The 24,158-nt window shown below is 41.9% G+C and overlaps 1 protein-coding gene across 4 annotated transcripts in view; it reads left to right on the top strand.

Moving 5' to 3' along the window:
* Positions 1 to 24,158, top strand: part of CAMSAP3 (calmodulin regulated spectrin associated protein family member 3) — a 142,561-nt gene that overhangs the window by 84,140 nt on the left and 34,263 nt on the right. For 2 of the 4 annotated variants that reach the window (XM_077469985.1, XM_077469983.1), the window contains exons 3-5: positions 13,446 to 13,574; positions 16,115 to 16,198; positions 22,615 to 22,647. In XM_077469985.1, coding sequence (XP_077326111.1) covers positions 13,446 to 13,574; positions 16,115 to 16,198; positions 22,615 to 22,647 — 246 coding nt within the window. The remainder of the gene's footprint in view (positions 1 to 13,445; positions 13,575 to 16,114; positions 16,199 to 22,614; positions 22,648 to 24,158) is intronic. The other 2 variants (XM_077469986.1, XM_077469987.1) reach the window with 2 other exon arrangements.

Here is a 24,158-nt window from a genome sequence, read left to right as displayed (position 1 = left end):
TGGTCATATTTGAACGTACAGTCATGAAAACATTTATCCTGTCTCCCTGATCGAAAGTATTCCACCCTCGTAAAATAATTTTGATCAGTGGAACAAGGAAGATGGGGTAAATTAGTTTTATATAAAAACACATGTTTTCTTTAGGCCTATGACACACTAGTGATCTTGTTGCAAATAAAAACTTGTCAACTAGACAGACCTACAAAGTGTTGCTGTCTCCGTTGTCAGGTCAACAAGGTGTTGATCCCTCCGTGGCTGGAACAAGATGTTTCTCCCTTTTGAGGTTGAACCAACAAAGTGTGGCTCCCTCCCTGGATGGACCAACAAAGTGTTGATCCCTCCAAGGCCAGAACAATAAGGCGCTGTTCGCCCTGAGACTAAACCGAAAAGGAGTTGTTACCTCTGAGTCCAGAAGAATAAGCCCTTCTACACACGGTCGGATATTTCGATGGAAAATGTCCGATCAGACTGTGTTTTCGAATAATCCGACCGTGTGTGGGCTCCATCAGACTGTTTCCGTCGGAATATCCGACGGACCAAGTTTTCCAGCTTGGCTATAAAATTTTGCGACAACATTATCCGATCGGACTAATTCCGATCGGACAAAGTGCCACGCATGCTCAGATCAAATTCCTAGACCAAAGCTATTGGCTACTAGCCTGACCGTAGTCCCGTCGTAACGAAATAATGTCGTCATGTTCTGAGCGATTGGATTTTCCGACAACTTTGTCCGACCGTGTGTATGCAACAGTTTTGGACAAAATCCGATGGATTTGGTTGTCGGAATGTCTGACCGTGTGTACAAGGGCTTAGATATTTGCTCCCTCAGAGGCTGGACCAACAAGACCTTGCTCTCTCTGAAGCTAGACAAACAAGACATCACTTACTGGCCAGAATAATTTGGCAGTGTTTTGGCTAGAGAGGGTCAAGAAGGCAGTGATGGAGCAGAACGAGGTGAGTAGTTACTTTGCTCCTTTTAGCGGTTCTATCACTGGAGAGTTGCAGTGGGCCTTAAATTACTTGAGGCCTGTAGGTACTGGGATTCATTTTTTTTCTGCCTGTGAACTGAACAACTTGGATTTCATTAGGACTGGAGTTTAGCTGTATTTTCCCATAATCAAGCGCACAGCACAAATCAGACTAAGCCTAGCCATACAATGCTCTAATCTAGAATGAATCCTTCTTAAATGGATGAAATTTGAGCTGTGCATGGCCTTGTCAGCACTACCAGGCTCAACAAACTTTAGTTGACAAATTGAAAAAGCCAGGTGGAATATTGTCAGTTGAACAGTAACTGCATCCAGTCAGTTGCAGTCACTGTTTGGGTGTTAAGACAGCTGCCAATGTTGTGACTGTTTAAGTACAGCAGCAATCGCTGCAGATTCCTCCTGTTTAGCATGGATAGGGGAATCGGGTGATTTCTCTCTTTCAGTAAGTGGGGCTCAACAAGAGAAATCTACAAGTGTTGTAAGTAGGCAGCCTAAAGAAGGAGGGAGACACAGAACAGACTCTGTGCAGCATGTGCGATTTTTAAAAAGCGGCTGAACAGAATTGAAAATATATTCACAGTATAAATAACACGCATACATACTTTTATCTTTTAATATTGTGGATTGTGTATTAGCAACTATGTAGATTGCAGCAGGTGTGATTTGTTGGTATCTGCACCATTCTTTCTGCTTTGCTTGTGTTTTTATAAGTGAACCAGGTTGTTGAACAGCTAAGTCCATGTAAAGAACATCTGTTGGTCACCTCACCAGAGACCTCCTTTGTCCATGGCAGAGTTGGCATCTGCCATGATTGTGTAAGTGGAATGTGAATGAAGTACTTGGTTGAAGGTTATTGCAGTAAATTCACTGCATAATGAGTGCAGTGCTTGCACCGAGGCAAGGAACAATTGCATGTGGTCTTTGGATGCCAGCCATGTACTGTGTGCAGCATCTGAAAGACGAGAGCTCTTGTCGGTTCAGCAGGAGGTAGGGTGAAGAACATGAAAAAACTACTGGTAATTATATAGACACACACAAGACCCCAATGCTGAATTCATCTTGATCTTTAAATTGATGGGAGAGGGAGGAACGTGGGTAAGATCATAAAAAAGGAGAGCTCATGGTAGACCTTGCCAGTCTGACGATCACTGCTAGTCCAAAGAGCAGGCAGGATCTGGGGCATAGGAACAGAGTATACATAACTGTTGTAGGAAACCCCTTGCTGACCTATCTCTTAATAAGCTTGAGGTTTTGAGTCGCTTATCGAGAGCTAGCATAGTTGCTGTAGCTCAGTCATTTAAAAAATGGTAAAGCCATCAACAGAGTCAGGAAATTAGCCTTTTCAACCAAAGTCCGCAATGCCAGCTTATAAATTTCTTCCATTGCAAGTTTCCTGTAAGTGTTTCATATTTTGAACAATTCCAACTAAACATGTATGAAAATGCAAAACCTTTTTCTTTTGAATAAAGCAGTGAAGGGTTAGACCCTCTTGAAGGTTTTTATTGTCATTTGGATCCCTGCTTAGGATATTTACCCTATTTGTCCCATTGACTAGTGCTACAGAGACAGAAAGTGGGGGTAATCCAAAATGTTAGGGTTGTCATCAGAACAAGAAGTGATGGCAAATCTTGCAATGGGGACAGATGTTCTGGTGACAACTGTCTAAGATGGGAATTCCCTATACTTCAGGCTAACTTCCTCTCAAACTCTGCAACTGGATACAGGCAGCTAAAATTTAACACCATAGAATAAAACAGTGCTAGCATTAGAGCTAGGTCCTAACAAAATATCCTTCCAAATATAGAACAAATACACATTTAGGGTTCATGCACACTGCAGCTCAAAGAAGCTGCTCCTACAGGCTTTTGAGCATTTTTGAGCTCAAATTTTTTTCTGCCTGGAAATTCCCCTCCATGTTAGCCAATGTGTACATGCACACTATGAACCCCCCACCACACTCGCATTTTTGGGAGGAGCTTTTGAGTAGAAAAGACGTCTAAGAGCTCAGAAACGCATGAAGCGTGAACAAGTTCAGAAAAGCTCACAGACATTTTGAAAACGCACAAAAAAAATGAAAATGAGCTGAGGGGGAGGGTTTGTGCAAAGAAACACTAATGCTGTGTACACACGATCAGAATTTTGGTTGGAAGAAGCTCTGGTTTTCCCTACGGAATTCTGACGGGGTTGCGCTCAAGCTGTCTTGCATACACGGTCACACCAAATTCCGACCTCCAAGAACGCGGTGATGTACAACACGTTCGACGGGACTAGAAAAGGGAAGTTCAATACCCAGTAGCCAATGGCTTCCATCTCGTAGTTGAATCTGAGCATGCATGAGTTTTTGCGCGCCGGAATTGCATACACATGAATGGAATTTCCGATAGAAAGTTCTTCCGTCGGGAAAATTGAGAACATGCTCTCAAATTTTTGCTGGCGGGACTTCGACCAGCTAAATTCCGATGGCGCATACACGTGGTCGCATTTTCCGATGACAAGCTCTCATCTGTCTTTTGCTGGCCGAAATTCCGTTCGTGTGTATGCGGTATTATGCTCAAAAAAGCTTGAAGAAGCTCATTAACCACTTGAGACCCGCGCTATAGCCGAATGACAGCTACAGCGCGGATCTCCTTTGCCGGGACTACGTCTATTGACGTCGTCCCGTGACGAGCGGCCTGCGTGCCCCCTGAGGGGCGTGCGCGGCGCGCTCTGTGATTGGCGAGTCTATGAGACTCGCCTGATCACCGATCCGAGCAAGGGGTCGATCTCGACCCCATATCACGTGATCAGCTGTCAGCCAATGACAGCTGATCATGTGATACAACGGAGCCGGTAATTGGCTATTATTCCTCCTTGCGCTGACAGGAGAAAAAAAAAAGCTGATCACCGGCGGCCGTGATCGGGACATCAGTCCCGATCACGGCCAGCCCTGCCAGTGCCCACCTGCTCCCTGCCAGTGCCCACCTGCCCCCTGCCAGTGCCACATGAATAAAAAATGTGTCCCCCCCCCTGTCAATGCCACCCAGCAGTGCCCATAGTGCCACCCAGCAGTGCCCACAGTGCCACCCAGCAGTGCCCACAATCTGCCTCAACAAAGGTGCTGCACCCCAGTGCCACATATCTGTGCTCATCAGTGTCATCTAGCAGTGCCACCTTTCAGAGCCACCTATCAGTGCCCATCAGTCCCATCTATCAGTGGTACCTATCAGTGCCCCTTAGTGCCACCCATCCGTGCCACCCATCCATGCCATCTTATCTGTGCCCATCTTTGCCCATTAGTGCCGCCTTATCTGTGCCCATTGGTGCCGCCTTATCTGTGCCTTCTAGTGCCGCCTTAACTATGCCTATCAGTGCCCACCAGTGCAGCCTATCAGTGCCCACCAGTGCAGCCTACCAGTGCCGCCTCATCAGCGCACTTCAATGAAGGAGAAAAATGACCTGTTTGCAAAAAATTTTAACAAACTATTAAACACGATTTTTTTTTTTTTTTGCATCTTTTTTTGTTTGTTTAGCAAAAAATAAAACTCCCAGCTGTAATTAAATACCACCAAAAGAAAGCTCTATTTGTGGGAAAAAAAATTATAAAAATTTCATTTGGGTACAGTGTTGTATGCCCGCGCAATTGTCATTCAAAGTGCATCAGCGCTGAAAGCTGAAAATTGGTCTGGGACTGAGGGGGGTTTAAGTGCCCAGTAAGCAAGTGGTTAAAAACATGCAAAAGAGCACAAAAAAGCACAAGCTTCTTCAAGGTTTTAAGCAGAGAAATAAAGGCTCAGATGCCCGTAAAAGCAGTTTTTTTTTTTTTTTTTTTTTTTTTTTTTTTTTTTCTGAGCTTCTGTGTGCATGAGCCGTAATGCATCCTCCACTTGACCCTAGGGAGGCATCTAAGATCCCAGAAGAGGAGGTTTAGAGACACTCTGTGCAAAGCCATTGCAGGCAATTTAGGGTCATTATTAGGCAAATTTTACTATACGAAAAAAGTCTAAATTCTAAGAATATCACATAGAAGTTATGTAGATTGTTTTTTTTATTTTGGTGCCTCAGAATTCCTTTGACGATAAAACACTTTAAAGAACTTTGAAGAAGTCCGTAACCATTGTTTTGCCAAAGGTGACACATAGCTTGATAGCTCTAGGGGGCACGGCTTTGTAATGGGCTGGAAAGAGCAGTGATTGGTCAGTATTGGAGACACACCTTTCCGTCTTTCTTTTCAAAACCTTTACCGCATCCACTTTCCAGTCTCCTGCTCTGATTAACTAAACAAACATCTCGTGTGTGTACTGGAGCCCGGATGCAGCGTGCATTTTTTAAAACCTTTTCAGTGCCTTGTGAATGTCATTCAGCCACTCCTCTGTATTAGGCATTTTGAAATAAACATTTTACGAGTCATTGATGCTGCATGATGTAAATCGTAAAACCGTATAATTGTCTGGTGATCCATGTAAATGTTTCATGTATATATCTGTTCAATCGTTTCTGAATCTCAGCGATTCTGTGGGCCAGCTCCCTGGACACCATGGCCGATGCACTTGACAGCCCCTTCAACAGAATTTATTTGCAGATATTATTATTTTTTTTTTTTTTTTTGAGGTAGGTCACCAGGTCCTTCCTCGAGCCTCCCTAGTTGCTCTGCTTGGGACTGACATGCAGAATATGATAACACATGTGCATAACCAATTTGTATACACATACTATAGCCAATTTAAACCAGAGCCAGAGTGTGGGAGGAAACCCATGTGAGCACAGGAAGAACATGCAAACGCTGTGCATATAGTGTCCAGGAATCAAACCGTGCTCCAAATTCCTTGCAGATAGTGGCCAAGATTCAAACCAAGGACCTCAGTGCTGCAAAGCATAAGAGATATCTGCTAAGCCACTGTGACCCACCATTTCATACAACCAGGGATTTTTTTTCTCAGGGAATAGGTGCAGGTACTCCCTCGTTCTGAATCGCCCATAGTCTCTGCCCCCTACCCACCTCAGAGCACCATCCCTTGGTTCCACTCCCTAACCACCTTCCAATACCACCCCTTTTTCACCTCAAGTACTAATAGAGCTGCCACAAAAAATATCCCACACCCTAGCAACAATAGACCCCCCAATAGCCGCAATAGATCTCCTAGCAGCCAACAACAATAGATTCTCTGTTAATTGTAGATCCCTCCCATCAACAATAGATCCACCACCAACAATAATAAACCTCCCAAGCAACACTAGACCCCCCACAACAATAGGTCCCCCAGCAGCTAGCATCAGTAGACCATCCAGCAAACTCTAATACCCCTTTACCATTACATACATTCGGCGCTGGAGGTGCTGGAACTGCGTTCCCCCCCCCCATGTTCTTGCTGAAAATATAGCTAAAGAGAACCTGTCCACAAGATAAGAGTGCTATGACATGGAAGAACTCATCCAAGAAAATCTATCATGAAATCAATATAGGGGCTACTGTTGCTGACCTCCAATGCAATTTGCCCCAATGTACATCTAATCCTCTAATTTCAGGGCTTTTTTGAGTTGCCTACCTAGAACAAGTAGATTGAGAGTAAGATAATATTCACGCACACAAATGCATATATGCTAAAATAACTTGTGATATAAAAACATCACATATTTGGTCATACATTGCTACAGATATAGCTGTAAAGGAAGTGTATTGGCTTTTCATTGTCTTTTTAATAGGATAAAGCTGGTTTGATATAAATCTTGTTAATGTCACTGGGTCACTACGGGGTCAAAAGTCAACTGAAGGCATCCTGTAAATGAAGATATTATATACAGTACTTGTCTTTCCAGTGGCCCTTGTATTAAAACTGCTGTGCGTTGTTGATCTCTGGCTGCATGGAACCGACACTTCTGGGTGTGTCGAATGCTCCCCAAACCATGCACTTTGGTTCCTTCCACTGGCGCACATGTTCTGATATACAAGCCAGCTGGAGGAACTACCGTGAGCATGGGAGCAGGCATTCATATGAATATAGAAGTATGGTGCACGCCAAATGTCCTTCTGGAGTGCTGTAGTAATACACAGGGGTGGACTGACAACTCATGGGGCCCCCGGGCAATAGGAGATTATGGGGCCCCCAGGCAATCGGAGATTATGGGGCCACACAGTAGACACAAACACACACAGTAAACAATCACACAGTATACACAGACATGTTTCTATTGTCTGAGAAGGTACTGGAGAGGTGGGGCAGCTATAATCTCAGGATTTTTAGACCAAAAGGATGTCGGTAAGGGACATTTCAGAGACAGATGTAAAAAAAAAAACACAAATTTTATACATACTGTCCCTGGTTTTACTGAGGCTGGCATTCCTGATGGGGCCGTCTAGTGGCATGGGGCCCTCGGGCAGTGCCCGAGTGGCCCAATGGTCAGTCCACCCCTGGTAATACATCATGGACGGTGCTGGGATTAATCATAGATGGGAATGTGTATCTCCAGTCCATCATCCACTCTTATTAAGGATCAACTAATAAATGGAACAGCAATTCACACATCCATGAGTGTTGGATAGGTGCAGCTGTAGCAATGTGGTGGTGTTTTACCAGAAAGTGTATAGCATATTGTCTAACAGGTTGACTTTGGCGATATGGGGTTGCTTTAATGTTTTATGTATAGTTTTTAATTATAAATGTACATTAGATCAGCCATAGTTGCTCATTACGTGCATACAGACTTTGGTTTCTGCTGTAGCCCTACACAGTGGTTTGATCTTTACCACTTTTAATGCTGGCCTATCGAAAACAATGCAATCCTTGTGCGGCTGATACTCTTGTTAAATCGTATGTAAAGTCCCAACAGTGAACTTCTCTTATTTCCTTTGGTCTGTTAAATATACTATTGAAAGCGTTTTGTTATGCCTATTCAGCAAGTGCCAAAAAATAAATAAAAATAAATCTGTTGATCCTGACAGAAATCTTGTGAGCTGATATATTCCTGGCTCTTATCAATTACATTGTTCCCAGCTATCTCCGTAGACTACAGAACACATTCCCCAATGATATAAGAAATAGAGGGAGAAGTGTTTTGCAGGGCTGTCCTAAGGGGACAATGCTGCTCCTCTATAGATAAAGTACAGCAGGTGAGCGTTGCCACATTAGGACAGGACGTGTGTCACTGGAACAATCGCCAGGAGAAAATACAGGGGGAAAAAAAGCCTCACTGTAGTACGCTAATGCAGCCACCACATCTAATGGCTGATAATTTGTAGGGATACACCGATATATCTGCCACGAAAGCTATCAGATGAAAATAGGGTTATTGCCGTTTTGCCAATAGGAAAAAAAGGTGCTGATAATGGCATGCTGCGTCCCATCGACTTCAATACAAAATTGCATCCCATTGACTTCAATGCAAAATTGCATCCCATTGACTTCAATGCAAAAAACGCCAGCCACATTAAATTTAAATAATTTTTTTTTTTAACTATCTGTTTTTGGTTTTGGGCCAAGTGCATCCTGAAGTTTCGATTTCAGCACCGAAAATTTAAATTTTCGGTGCACCCCTAGTAATCTGCAATGTATTGCATTTTTGTTCTTGGGTCAGAGAGTCAGAGACATTTTGCTGAGCTACTGACAGCTCCCCCTAGTGGGAAAACTACAAATATTGTTTAATATGAAAGTAAATATGGAAGAGCAAGCATAAACAAAAGTCTTGCCAAAATGCAATCTACAACAATATACACAATATCTATATTATAAAAAATACATTAGACCTTTTAGATGAAAATTGTATTGAGCATCTATTTTTTTGTAAAAGTAATTGTATGCTTTAAATAAATAAAAATAAGACATATTGTCTTTTACTCTCATGAACACAATTGGTAAGTTATGACGCATCTTTATTTTTATTAGCCCTTTAATGTTGAGCTGAAAGTAGAAAATTACCTTTCTTGTGGAATTGGAGTCCGTAATTGCATGTGTTAAACAAAGGGCCTATTCTGCATGCAGAGAAGGCGCAGGCGTCTGCCGATCTCCCAGAATGCATCCCAGGCGGTTTTAATGGTGTCTGTACCATGAAAGATAAATGTTTGACAGAGACATAAAATTCTACATAAATAAAAGCTTTTTTTCTTCTTATTCCAGCCGTGGCATGACCATCTCCCGCTTTCCCTTCACTAAGTTGTGAATTAGTTTTTACCATTTGCAGTCAGCCATTAACAGCTCCACCCAATGCTGTTGTCTTGTGTGCAGTCGCTGTGAATTGGATTATGGGTCTGTTCCCAGCTGGGTGAATGGAAGCTTTTTGTAAGGATAAGCACACTTGTGTGTTTGTAGCGGGTGTGTACAGGTGTATTGTTCATGGAGTTGTTGTTCATACAAGTTCTCCCTTATGCAGATGCAGATGAAGCATGATGATGTGAAACATGCAAACCTAATTATGCTTCTAGCGGGCTCACTCTGTACAGAACCCTTGTACAAGGGACATACTGTATCTGTTCTCAATTAAATGGTATATGTGGAATGTCTTACTTTTTCTTTTTTTTTTAAGAAAGTAGCCACATTCTGGGTAGAAAAGCCCATCCTCTGCCAGCATGCTGCACCAAACTACTTTTGCGCTTTCTGTTGAAGCAGTGGTTTCTCTGCAGAGGTCCAAAACTCTTCCCCCTGTGTTCCACAATCGGCAAACCTCATTCTCACTGCTGATTTGAAATCCATAGCTCTAAATCAGCAAGGGGAGTGTCAAGCCTCTGCAGAGATACCTCTGCTTCCACATAGAGTGCAACGGTTCTTATCTGCAGCATGTCGACAGGGGACAGGCATTGCTGCTCAAGCTGTGGCTGTTTTCTATAAGAAATAAAAAGTAAGACTTAAAACCATTTTGGTTTGATATAACTGGAATGTATTAAGCTGGTTTAAAGTGATTGGAACCTTCTATTAACCTGTGCACTGCAAGCCAACAGTGCTGATCAACCATTGTGTATTCCTTTGTGTGTTTAGCTTCCTGTTACCTGCCGTGTGCTCTTCTGTTGTGCCGTTACCGACTTTGGCGTGTCTTTGACTATCCCTGTTTGCCTGTGATCCTGACCTTTTGGCGTGTCCCTGACTATTCCTGTCTGCTTGTGGCCCCGACCTTGGCTTTGTCCCTCACCATCCCTATCCTCCTGTTGCCTACTGTGGGTGTGAGCTGGGGGACCCTGGGGGTCGCGACCTGGAGCCAGTTGCAGCCAAGTCCATCCTCACCACTCGAGGCTCTGATGAACACCTGCTGGCTCTTAGACTCCGCGCCCCAGGGAATCTTGCGCTCTAACCCCAGTGGGACCTGTCTCCCGTCCGCAGCAGTCAGCCGTAGGGTCCACAACCTTGCGGTGCACTCCTGATCCCTTTTTTTTGGAAACTCCATTGGATTGACTCAATTTTTAGACCAGCTTTTTCCAATCAGAGATGGAATCCTAAGGTTCCTTTAAACCTTGCTAGGGGTTCCTTGAGCAATGAGCATTTTCTACCTCTCCTATAAGTAACCACTGACACCAATAATCTTTTTTAGCTATCTGTACAGGCAGGATTTTCTCTAGTGACCACAAATGTAAAAAGCATACTTCCCAGAGACCACCACACTAATATACCATGAGCTGTGTATATAATAATCATTAACCACTTGCCGACCGAGCGCTCTAGCTTAACTGCTACAGTGTGGGCCGGCAGCATAGAATCACGTGTATATATGTATATATGTGATTCTGCATTTCCTAGTCGGGGGTACGCACTTGCTCCCCTTTTATAACTGATGGTTTTACAGTAGCCGAAAGTGACATGATTAGAGATCTCGATGAATTGGCCATTTTGACAGAACACCGGCACCCAGTGATCAGCTCTAAGCTTCCCCAAACATAGCTCTGTGAATGTAAACAACACAGAGCTGTGTTCATTGACAGGGAATCTCATTGCTTGCTCATTCCCTGTTAAGCAAGGAAGGAAAACACCTGGATCCCCAGTAATAGCAGAACACAGTACAAACATAAACACTTGTTAGGCATACCTCCCAAAATTTTGAAATGGCAATGAGGGACACCTACTAGCAAACATATGTAGGCAGGGGTGGACTGACAACTCATGGGGCCCCCGGGCAATAGGAGATTATGGGGCCCCCAGGCAATCCGAGATTATGGGGCCACACAGTATACACACAGTATACACCCACACAGTATACACATACATGTACACACAGTATACACAGACATGTTTCTATTGGCTGAGAAGGTACTGGAGAGGTGGGGCAGCTATAATCTCAAGATTTTTAGACCAAAAGAATGTCGGTAAGGGACATTTGAGAGACAGATGTAAAGAAAACAGATTTTTACATACTGTCCCTGGTTTTACTGAGGCTGGCAACCCTGATGGGGCCCCCTAGTGGCTCGGGGCCCTCGGGCAGTCCCCGAGTGGCCCAATGGTCAGTCTGCCCCTGTATGTAGGCATAGGACACGCCTCCTGCCACACCCCCTTAAAGGAGAATTAACCAAAAAAAGTTCATTAAATCCACAAGGTTTTTTTCTTTTTTTTTTTACCACTACTATCCTTTATATTGGCTTTAAAAATTTACAAATGCAGCAATTTAGAATTTGGATGAAAGGTTTAACACTTTTTGAAAGATAAAAAGTGCATTTTATATACAACTATATAGAACGTACCAAAATGAGGGACAAATGAGGGGGAATGAGGGACAGAGGGACATTGCTCCAAATCAGGGACAGTCCCTCGAAATCCGGGGCAGTTGGGAGCTATGGCTAGGTACACATTTAATCCCATGATCACCGTAGATGTTAAACCCTTCCTGCCCAGTGTCATTAGTAACAGTGCATATTTTTAGCACTGATCACTGTAATAATGTCACAGGTGATGACGGTGGCAGATTGGCCGCCGCACTATCGCAGTCCCGTTATAAGTCGCTGATTGCATTATTAGTACATAATAAATAAAAATTCCAATATATACACCATAGTTTGTAGACGCTATAACTTTCACACAAACCAATCAATATACCATACACTTTTTGGGATTTTTTATTTGTTTTTTTTTTCACGAAAGGCATGTAGCAGAATACATTTTGGGCAAACCTTATTAAGAGATTTTTCTTTTTTTGCATTTTTTTTTATGGGATATATTTTATAGCCGAAAGTAAAACTTATATATTTTTTTTTTTTTTTTTTCTAAATTGTCAGCCTTTTTTCATTTTATAGAATAAAAAATAAAAAAACCCACCAAATACCAACAAAATGAAACTCTATTTGTGTGAATTTTTTTTTTATATAAATTTAGTTTGGGTACAGTGTTGCATGACTGAACAATTGTTAGTTAAATTAGCACAGTGATGCATAGCAAAAAATGGCCTGGTCATGAAGGGGGTAAAAATTGTCTGGAGCTGAAGTTGTTAATAGGGGTTCCATGAGACGAGAAGGGTATTTTAAAGGTTCTTGTTTAGAGTTTGGGAGAGGCTGATGTAGACATTACACACAATGCAGACTGAACTCACAGTAAATACCTTTGCCCTACCCCTACCCACAATTTGTTGTAATTGGAGCAAGCACTCTGCAGCAAGGAAACCCATTAGTTCAGATAATGCTGTTGTTAAAACAATATAGATTAGGAAATAGTTCATAAAAACAGACTTGTCTGTTGTAATCTCTAGAATTGTTGACCTGTCCAGTGTGGGTCACATGACCAGGGCTATGGCTTATCGGAGATTTTTAGCCATCGTTCACATTGAAGGTGGCTTTGAAATCGTTTGACTGTACTACACGATTTACAAGCCGCATGTCGGTGTGACTTCAGATGCGACTTGGAAGACATCTGTGCGGCTTCATTCACAGATGTCTTTCCAAGTTGCACCTGAAATCGCCAAAAGTAGTGCAGGAACTACTTTTTCAAATCGGTGAGGCATCGCAAGACTGGCGTCGCACTGATTTGAATAGTACCATTGCCAACAATAGGGTGCAACTTGTCATGCGATTTGACCTGAATTGGGGCTTACGCAGATTTGACCAGGCAACGGCTGTGCTTGTTCATTGGTCCTTTTCCTTGTCCGGAAACATGTGGCCTGTACAATGGCACTGGTCATGTGACCAGCACCCAGAGGGCTGCCTAGGTGGGTTGTTTCTTTATTATTACTTGAGTTGGTGGAGAAAGGGGTGTGTATAAATTAAGGTTATACTAAGGATATGGGTGAGCTAATCTGAAGGTGCCATAGATGATTATTGTACAGTCCTGTCAGTTTCAGACTGGTCGAAGGATGGTAAGTCTTCTAGGGATCACAGCAGGCAGTTGCAGAGGATGGAGAATTTATTGGCAAGGCTGAATATACTGGCAGATATACGCAATACATTTTCTGATTGGCTCTAGGCGGTATGGAGCGTGGCATTATTGGGGCAAAATTGTAAAAAAAGGGAAGATGGTAAGGTAATAGCGGATATTGGCCGTACTCAAAAATGAATATATTTTGTTGCTTTTGTTTCTGCAGAGTGCCCATCTTGCTGTCATTGACTCTCTGATGATTTTGTACTCAAGCCACTGCTCAGAGACCCTACCTACCAGCGAAGAGCCTGGCCTGGCTGGAGTGGAGAGTAAGCTGCTTGCTTGGGTTGATAAGGTAGGTCATTAAAGCAATTATTTTGTTGTCAATTAGGTTTGCCCCCTATATCTTAACGCTATAAAAACTGTGTCTATTTTGCCATCATGTACCTTTTCCTTTTTTTTTTTTTTTTTAGATGTAATGAGATCATTATTGGGTCTCTGTACTTCTGTATGTAATGTAGGCAGATCATGGCTGGTGAGAGGGCCAGCAGGATGCTGTACATACATGCAGTGCCTTGAAAAAGTATTCATACCCCTTGAAAATTTCCACATTTTGTCATGTTACAACCAAAAATGTAAATGTATTTTATTGAGATTTTATGTGATAAACCAGCACAAAGTGACAAATAATTGTGAACTGGAAGGAAAATGATAAGTGGTGTTCAATTTTTTTTACAAATATGTGAAAAGTGTGGCACGCATTTGTATACAGCCCCCCTGAGTCAATACTTTGTAGAACCCCCCTTTCGCTGCAATTACAGCTGCAAGTCTTTTTGGGGGTGTCTCTACCAGCTTTGCACATCTAGAGAGTAAAATTGTTGCCCATTCTTCTTTGCAAAATAGCTCAAGCTCTGTCAGATTTGGATGGAGAGCGTCTGTGAACAGCAATTTTCAAGTCTTGCCACAGATTCTCAATTGGATTTAGGTCTGGACTTTGACTGGGCCATTCTAACACATGAATATGCTTTTATCTAAGCCATTCCATTGTAGCTCTGGCTGTATGTTTAGGGTCGTTGTCCTGCTGGAAGGTGAACCTCTGCCCCGGTATCAAGTCTTTTGCAGACTCTAATATAGACTCTAAGGTTTTCTTCTAAGGTTGTCATGTATTTGGCTCCATCCATCTTCCCATCAACTCTGACCAGCTTCCCTGTCCCTGAGATTAAATTACACACAGGTGGACGCTATTTACTAATTAGGTGACTTCCGAAGGCAATTGGTTCCACTAGATTTTAGTTAGGGGTATCCGAGTAAAAGGGGCTGAATACAAATGCACGCCACAATTTTCACATATTTATGTGTAAAAAAACATTGTAAACTACCTTTCTTTTTTTCTCCTTTTTTAAACTTTAATAAAGTATCAAAATGACAAGATATTAATTTCAATGCATCTCTGTGAGGACCATCAGTGGCTTCAGGTGAGCTCTGGTACATTGCAGAACAAATGCTGCATGTCTGCATATTTATACAACGTGCTGCAGCCCACCTCAAAGCAGCATTGTATTGTGAACGGGGCATTTTGAGAACAATTTTTTTTGTATGTGGCCTTGTGGTGACCTGCCTTGACCAGGGGCAGAAAAAAAAGCAGATCACTGCATATGGTGTGAATGAGATCTTACACGATGCATGCCTTGAATAAAGCAGAATACGTTTTTGAGATGTTATAGAACTAAGTGATCCAATTTATAAATGTTTTCACCCAAGATTCACACAATTTCTGCATAGTAATCAGACAAATTGGTGAATCTTGGGTGATTGTTGTGTGAATCTTGGGTAAAAAATTAAAAAATAGACCCGTAAATGTACTTATGCTACCATTCATGAAGAAGAGTTTAAAGGTTTTTTAAATTTACAAATGTCCTGCTTCAAACTCTTTCAGATGGCTGGTTGGGGGCAGTAAAGACAGGCGGCTGGGTCATAATTTTACCACCTGCCAGCTGGTCACCCAAATCGTAACAGTACAGCTGGACAGGGCTTGGCTCGAAGTTGCAACATGGTCCTGCAATGCAAAACTGCTGTTCAGCAATTAGAAAAATAAAAGTAAAAAAATGGGTGTTAAGGAGGCGTCAGCTGCTGATCTTCCACCCTCTTGAAAGTGATCTACAGTGGATTTCTTTTGCGAGGGTGGGAAGTACCACTAATGTGAGAAAAGCCTAAATCCAGGTTCCCAGCGGTGCACTGTGGTTTGGGCACAGTACAATTGTATGCACATTCAGGTGCGAATTCAGGCAAAAATTCGGACCTGATTCGCACCTGAACCGGTGAACAGATACACACCGGGCCCTATGCTGGGAACCACGGCCGCACATATGTGAACCCGACAGAACAGTGAAGTTGTCTTTTGGATTTGTTGCAGATAGTCCCTTGACAAGTTCCAAGCTTACAGTTGAACTAGTTTCCTCTTCTCCTTACGTTTGTGTGATGGGCTATCTCTGCTGCCTCTCAGCTGGTGGTTGCTTTTCAGTTGACATTTCTGCTTATTGCTTCACCCAGGGAAAGAAATTCTCAACACTTATAATTATTACCAGCATTTGTGTAACAAAAGTGATCTTTGGGGCAATATTGAAACCTGGGCCCGATTCTGTCAATTGTATAGTGTCAGTGGGATGATTGCATCTGTTTCAGGAGACAAGTTCACTGACAAGAAAAGGACTATCCAGCTTGGTCAGGAAGCCTTACAGTACATCAAACAGTATATACGATCTATATATATATATATATATATATATATATATATATATATATATATATATATATATATATATATATATATATATATATATATATATATATATATATATATATCCCTATACATAGCTCCTTATGTATTTCTACCAGATAAACCGCCAACTGTTGGAGGAGGCAGAGAGGGAACAAGAACGGAAACAGCTATCTGCCCCAGAGGGATCAAACCAGGCTGGGGTAAGGAACACGAGGCTACTTAACATATTTTTGTGTGTGAATGGTCCTAAACGTCCTGAGCTATTTGTGTCTACCTGTACCCTGGAGGTGTAAATCTGTATGTTACGCCATGTGTCTGGTGCCCACTTTCTAAATGCTGTAAGTGTTCATACAGCAATTTTCCCTGTATCCTGTACAATCTCAGTCTTTAGTCCCCCCCCCCCCTTTCCTACTACCAAACTACGTCATAAAGCTAATTTTTGTCATTTTTCCGGTTCTGTAGATATCTGACTCAATGGACAGTATGTATTATAGTATATGCTTAGCTTACCTCTTCATGTCTGCTGGTCTGTCTCTCAACTGTTTTTTCAGATTACTCCTTTTTTTTTCTTTTTTTCCCCTCCACCCTCCTTTTGTTCCCTTTGATCTACCTACAGTATTACTCCTGACTCTATGTAATGTTTCTGTTGTTCTGTGTATCTGTGCACATATCCCCATTACTCCCTGTGCACCGATCTTTGTTACTTCCCAGCCTCTTCATTTTTTTTTTTTATCTTAAAGGAATTCTTTCCATGTTGAAAAATAGGAGCCCATTTGAAGAACTCTCCATAGTAACACAGCCCTTAAAGATTAATTCCAGGTATGGCATATGTTTACATACTTACATTGGTACAGATTGGACCAGTGTAACTATGTATATACCATACTTGGCCGCTGCCATGTGGATGTGATGGTGGAGAGCAGTTGGACACCTCTCCAACTCGTCCAATCAGAGAATGCTATGCATTCCATAAGAAAATGCAAAGCATTCTCTGAATGTCACCCATGCTGAGTGGGTGATTTCCTGTATTCACAGTACATTAGGCCAGATGCTTAGCATGGGACCCGGAAACAAGTAAAAATCACTGGAGTGGCGCAGTCTACTTCAGTACTTTCTACCTTTCAGGGGCATGAGCCAGGTATGGTCCAAGCTGGATGTGACTATGTAAAAATATACCATACCTGGAATTCTTCATAAAAGCCCAGCTGCAGTTGAAATGTTTTGTTTATCTAGAGGGCGGAAAGGTTTTCGTTGCTGTCAGTACCCCAATTGGGAAGATTTTCCCCTCGATTTATGTGAGGAAAGTAAAGCAATAAAAGGATATTGGCACCACAAATTTGGTTAAGTCATGTAAGAATTTTTTATATTTTGTGACCTGTAATCAAAAAGCAAACATGTTACAGGTGTTTAGATCCCTTTCTTTTCAGTTGGCAACCCAGATATCATGTCATTTGTATCAGTTTGAAATTGTTGTCCACTGGTGAAAAGCAAGTTTTAAGCACCTTGAATGCATTGGTTAGTTGGAACACTGCATTTAATAGCACATGTCATAAAAAAAATATAAAATTCTTACAGGACATAAAGGGTAAGTTCACCTTTTCACAAAAAATCAAAAGGCAAAAATCAACAAATATCCTGGCCGCCCCTCGGACCCCACTGCACGTAGCACAGTGATGACCAGTGCTGACGACGTAGCAGACCGTGCACTTCAATACACATAATGGCAAGCGCTCGTTGGTCAGCACCATGTGACTGTGCTAACCAAGAAGAAGCGCACTTGAGGCTTTCTCTTCCAGTAAAGTGTCCCAGAAGAAAAAGGTGCTTTTCATTGGTCAGGGCTGTCATGGGATTGAGCTGACCAATGGGCACTTGCCATTGCAGGCATTATGATAGATAGGCACTCCAGAACTGTGCATTGCGGTAAACAACCATTACACTGGCAGCACGGGGCTTCACGGTTGCTGTGTACAGCAGGTCAGGAGGGGTGACCAGGATATCTGGAGTTAGTTCACCTTTTTATTTTCTGTGAAAAGGTGATTTTACCCTTTTAGCTTTGTGCAGCTCTCATCCTTCTTATGCCCTATAGATTGTTTTAGGGACCCTTTGGAATATCCCAGTTGACAAGTCCTGTTTTTTTAAGTTTTTTTTTCTCCTGATTTCTGTCTGATAAGGGATCTAGCGTTCCATCAACACATTTTTGAGTATAGAAGGGTTCAGACCTCTGACAATGTTTTTATTGTTAGCCCTGCCTCTCTGTCCCAAAGGACAGCTGTATCCCTCATTTCTTGTAATCCTATCACAGAGACAAGAAACAATGAACAATGTTTCCAATGTGGTTACAGGCAGAAATATACGCCCCAAACATTTTTGAACCCCTCACATAAAAAGGGCAAGAATTGGCCTTTAATTATTCATTTTCCACACTGCGCTAATATTTGCCTGATGGACAAAGTCCATTCATCTGTGTATGGTAGTGTTGAACATGCTTCTCTATATGACTTACTATGGATGAACAGTGAAAACAATTTTCACTTTGATCAGCACTGCAAGGTGAGAAGTGGTCTTGCAGTCCGGAGAAGCCTGAAGGCAGGGAACCTCCATGTTCTTATATAAAGGCCCTGTAGATTTTTGGCACCAATAACTGTTATGGAGGTAAATTTGTCCCCAATATGCATTTGGCACTAATGTTTTTACTGTATGTGATATTTTTGTACATACTGTATTTGGGGCCAATTTACACCTTCCACACTAAAGCTTTGCAGGAGCAATGCATGAATTGGAGTGCCCCACAATGCACGATAAGGGATGACTCTGTAGTGTAATTCTGCGTGCAACACCCTCGACAAAAAAAAGGTGCATGTCCATTTTTTTTTTTTATATGTCGTGACACATTGCCAGCCCATTAATTTGAATGAGCTTTCTTAAAGGATAAATTCATCTTCTGGAGCATGTTACACCTATTTTTAGGGTGTCACGTGTAACCTGCTCCAGTGCATGTCTTCCTCACTCCCTGATCCACACAACCCCCTTCCCATGACAGTGGGTGGACTGTCACATTGTGAAAACTCCAGACGCGTCATTTGTTCACAGAAATCTGTGAAGTCCTATCTTATATGATAGGAGAAGATGGCGTGTAGTTCTGAACAGCGAGGGAGCGCTGATGAGCACCTTCGCAGTTCATTCACAAGCCCTGTAGCTTTTAAACTGACAGCCCATACAGAGGTATAGGCTGAAAGCAGTAGGGTTCGTCTGTCTGCAGGATCATTGCAGGCTCCTGAAGGAAGAAATAATAAATTAACTTTTTTTTTTATTCTCCTGCAAAAATAATTGCATCCATTATTTCTTTCCCAAAAGTTAACTTGGCCTTTGATACACTTGTTAAGACCTTGATGTCCTAGTGTATCTTGCATTCTCATGTGTTAATAGGCCCTTGCAATGCTAGTCATTAAATTATCACATCCAAAACACTAGATCTAACTTACTTGCCCCCCTTCTAAACTTTTCTCAAAATTTCAACCCAAAACCTAACCCTAAAGCGTTGACATTTTTTTTCTTTTTTTTTCTTTCCTTTTCACCTACCTCTAGTGTGCTAAGCTATCCCACCCATCCCAGCTGAATAGTTTGAGTTTAATCTGATCTCTGTCCACTTCTTGAAAAAAGTATATTTTCTGGCCTTAACCTGAACCTGGAATATATATGCAGCAAGCAAAGTCAGAACCTGTGCATACTTGTTCTAGGTCAGCAACTCCTGAATCAATAAAGCCAGAGGATTAGCATGATGGCCTCGAATTTAGCAGTCTCAAAAGGAAAGATACATGGTGGTAGCCTCTATATTTCTCTCATGATGGGTTTACTTTAACCTAAGCTTGACTTATAAATCTAACTCTTAAAGCTAAGCTCCATGTATGATCTCTACTGCATTCCTACATTGGTTTAGCTTGGACCAAAGTAAGGATGCATATCTCATAGCCGAAGGACCGCTGGGAAAGCTAACAATTACTGTAGTAGTTAGCTCTACTATACAGTTCTAGCAGCAATTTTCTGGGTCTTGTGCTGAGTGACTTTCCCTGTGCACACTGAAAACGGGTCACTCGCGCTGCACTGCTGCCTAGTATTATTTCAATAAATACAAGACTTTCTCTGATTGGACAAGCTGGAGATTGTGATGTCACTGCCCGTCCTTTCTTAGAGTTACTGGGGATTTCCTACAATACACAGATTAAGCTTTGCATTCTTCTTGGGGGGGGGGGGTGGTGAATGCTATAAATCATTCCAACTCAGCAGGCAGACCACCTAGAAGCATTGTACATGCTCTTTGTACCCGGGGTTAAAGGAGAGGCTAAAAAAAAGTTTAATGAGCATTCTTCTTTAAAGTTTAAGAAGACATTACCACAATTTTTTCTTGCCCTTTTGTCACCACCCTCTTTAGTAGGTGTAGCCCCCATCCCAAATCATTATATTTAACAAAATATCACTCTGAGGCCCACAGTATTGCTTACATCCCTCTGTTGGCTCTTTGATCTGACATTCATGACAGCGCACTTGGCCCATATACGTTTATGGGGCTGGTGGACAGATTGGCTCCTATCTGTCTACCAGCCCCATTATAATATGGCCTCATAGATTTCTGTGGAGTTGGTAGTGGGATCAACTCCTACACATTTGCCTTCCCTATAGAAGCTAATGGGACCAAACTGCAGACGTGGATGTCGGATGAAGAAGCTGATACAGAGATGTATACAATGTTGTGGGTCTTGGAGCGAGATCTAGGCAAGTATAGAGTTTTTTTTTTTGAAGGGGGCTGGTCTTGATCTACATAGGGATGTGGGTACACAAGGGTAAAGAAACTGTCAGAGAGCTTTCTCACTTTTTGACGCCAGCATTTACAATCAGTGCAAAGTGGTGAAATGCTGTCTGTGGATTGGATGAAAGCTTCAGTCTGCCAATCCCCCCCCCCCATACCCCATCAGCGGTAATCTTTGGGTGCTGTGGGGATGAATACGAGCTGAGGGACCTGTCATATATAGTCATCAAGAGTGCCAACTATGACTGCCATTTCCACCCCCTCCTCTATTTGTAGAAGCTGCACTATAGTTTTCATGATTAAAAAACGATCTATGAATGGAGGAGGTGGACCTTTTCATTGTTGCGCCTTCCTCTATTTATAGGTGGAAGCTATAGTAGAGCTTCTAGGAATGGAGGAAGGAAGCGAGAAAGGTGGGCATAGACAGAACTCTTGATAAATCCATATATCTCTATTTCCCTATGGGAAGTAGCACCAGAAGAGTAGTATTGGGGGTTAGGGGGGACCAGAGGGTTGAAGATTTCAACTAAACCCACAGCCAGCAGCATAATGGACACTTCACATTGACTGTAAGTATAGTCCCTTGTGCTGATTTATTTTTTTGTCTAAACTTAGGCCTTAAGCTGGGCACTGTTAATAGCGCTGATATGATCACATCCACTGTTATACTGAATCATGTGGATGCAAATCGCTTCCATGAGAATCGCACATTGGTGTGTTTGAAAAGAGTTTATGCTGTAGAGCAGTGGTCATCAACCCCTGTCCTCAAGACGACCCACTAACAGGCCAGGTTTTATGCATTAGCTTGGGGAGATGCAGACTAGAATACTGCAATCACTGAGCAGCAAATTATATCACCTGTGATGGATTTCATCTTTTATCTTGCAAACCTGGCCTGTTAGTGGGTCCGGAGCACAGGGTTGATGACCACTGCTGTAGAGTGCTAATAAAAAATTTTGATCTTACATACAATGCACCAAAATATTTCTGATAAAAATGTTGCTAAATGTCCAAGCCAAATGCAACTGATCTGGTAGCAGGGGTGTCCGTTTTGGAACACCCATATGTATTTTCCTTTCCCGAGTCATTTGTCTTGGTATTTTGCTTTTTCTGTTTCTCTAAAGCCCCATACACACTATCAGTTTTTCTGCTGAGTTTTTCCTTCAGATTTACCAAAACCATATAATATGAGGTCAAACCTTAGAAGTTTCAATGTGTATGCAATCAGGCAGGCCCTTGTACTACATGGTTTTGGTAAAGCTAAAGGAAAAACTCATCAGAAAAATTGATAGTGTGTATGGGGCTTCAATCCTCCTTTTCAATAGCTTTTCCTGCATTTTTCTTGCCTACTTCTATTCTACCCCCATATTTTCCCTAGCTATTTTATCTATTTTGTGTGCTGTTCATGAGAACATGTGTAAAGGTAATAGTTTGATCCAATTTATCCATCTCGGCACCCTGTTTATAATGGGCATGATAAAAAGAATACGGCCCATTTGTATTGGCTACAGTGCCCCATACACCAGTTTTTGCAAATGCTCCTGATCTTTTCTCTAGTTATGGTTTCAGGTACATATGTAACCTACACATGGTTTGAAGGCAGTCATTCTGTTGGACCAAATCCATTTTTGTTATAAAAATACGGCCTGTAAGTCTATTGTGACACTGTTGAGGCAGGATCCAAAATGGCTGCCATCACCGCGCGTAGGCTGACTGTGTTCTATATCTCCTTCTACTACCCCTTCTCTCTCTGGTGTCCTGTACATTTCTCTTCGTTACTCCACCCTGCCATATTTTTCTCTTTCTCTCCAGTGCCCCTCCCGCTGGTACTGGAAGCTGGTCCCTGTAAGTGGCTTTTCTTGTTTCCTTTCCCTTTTAAAATTCTGAGTACCAGTTATACTTCCTTTTCTATTGGTCCATGCCTGTGCGGTTGTTCTGTTATGCTTAAAAATGCACGTGCAAGACCAGGGTCCTAAGCAAAGGGTTATGGGATAAATGGTCATCATTTTATTTGTATGCGTGCTTTAACCCCTTATGTGCTTTATTTTAACATTATCCATTTGTTTCCATAATTGCCTTTCGATTTGCTTTTATAGCAGCTGAGCCTTTGAATTTTCTTTGCACATTTTCCCTTCTTTTTTTTTTTTTTTTTTTCTGTTCTTTTGTCCTTTTTGTTTTTTAAATTTTGTACTTTTCTTTTTGCTCCTACTTAATTTGTGGTATCCCAGAATCCTTTGCAAGCCAGTCCTCTTAGGCTATAAACTGTTGGGACTGTTGTAGTATAAAGTGGGAGAGACTTTTCTAAACTGCCCTCTCTAGCTGTCCCAGACCATTATAATTTTGACTTTAAAATTAATATCACGGCTAAGAGGTGATGCTTTAACAGACCCAATTTGATTAAATCCATTGTGGCATGCCTGTCATCTTATATTATTATTATTATTATTTATTTATTTTTCATTAAAAATCCCAACTTGATTTTTTTTGAGTGATGGTGCAGGTTTAAAGCAGCAATGTCCTGTTTTAGTAAGTTAAGGTAACCAGTGGTTTTGTTTCACTTGCTGGCCCTGCAGCCACAGATGAACCACAAGTCTCAGCATGCATTGTCACCTACTGGCATGCTATTAGATGTTTAGAAGCCTGTTAGCAAGGATTTACCTAAATTTGCAGTGTTTGGTTAGCTCAACTAATTTATAGCAATATGGCCACTGAACATGCATTTAGTAGTGTAAAGTGTATGTAAAACCAAAATTTGTATTAATTGGCTTCGGTTGAAGTGACCCTATCACTACAGGGTCAAAACTAAAGTAAACCTAGGCTGTAAAAGAAGATCTGTATACTAACTTTTTTTTTTTTTAAGGCAGCCCTTTAGCAAAACGCCACTGCATTCATAATTACTGGCCACTGCAAGTATTCAACATCTGGGTTTGTTGAATACTGCTCCCCCTGCTGTGCGCTGTGGTTCCTACATCACTACAGGAAATACAAGCCTGTGGGAGAAACCACAGCATGCAGCAGGGGTATTTTAACTAAAAAGACTGTTGGAAAGCTAGTAGTAAACAGTATCTTCTTTTAAACTGACCATAGATGGATTTATATTTGACTGGTTCAGCAGGGACCATGTCTTCCTTCAATCAGCACTACAGCACTGATTACTGATTCGTTTTCTCTGACACCAGAGGAGTCCCCACTGTCAGGATACAATAACATAGTGGGGAGGATTCCTCCATGAGTGGACAGAGAGATCCATGTATGTCGTTGGAATAAGTGTCTCTCTTAGGAAGTATCCCCTCTCATCCTATAGCAGTGACAACTGTAAAGTTTGGATTTCAAATCATTTTATGTCATTGTGAAAT

The sequence above is a fragment of the Lithobates pipiens genome, unplaced genomic scaffold, assembly GCF_037356315.1.
Source record: "Lithobates pipiens isolate NorthernLeopardFrog02 unplaced genomic scaffold, aLitPip1_a1.2 Scaffold_8, whole genome shotgun sequence".
NCBI classification, from domain to species: domain Eukaryota; kingdom Metazoa; phylum Chordata; class Amphibia; order Anura; family Ranidae; genus Lithobates; species Lithobates pipiens.
Note: the sequence above shows the minus strand (reverse complement) of the source record. Positions and strands in the feature narration are given on the sequence as shown.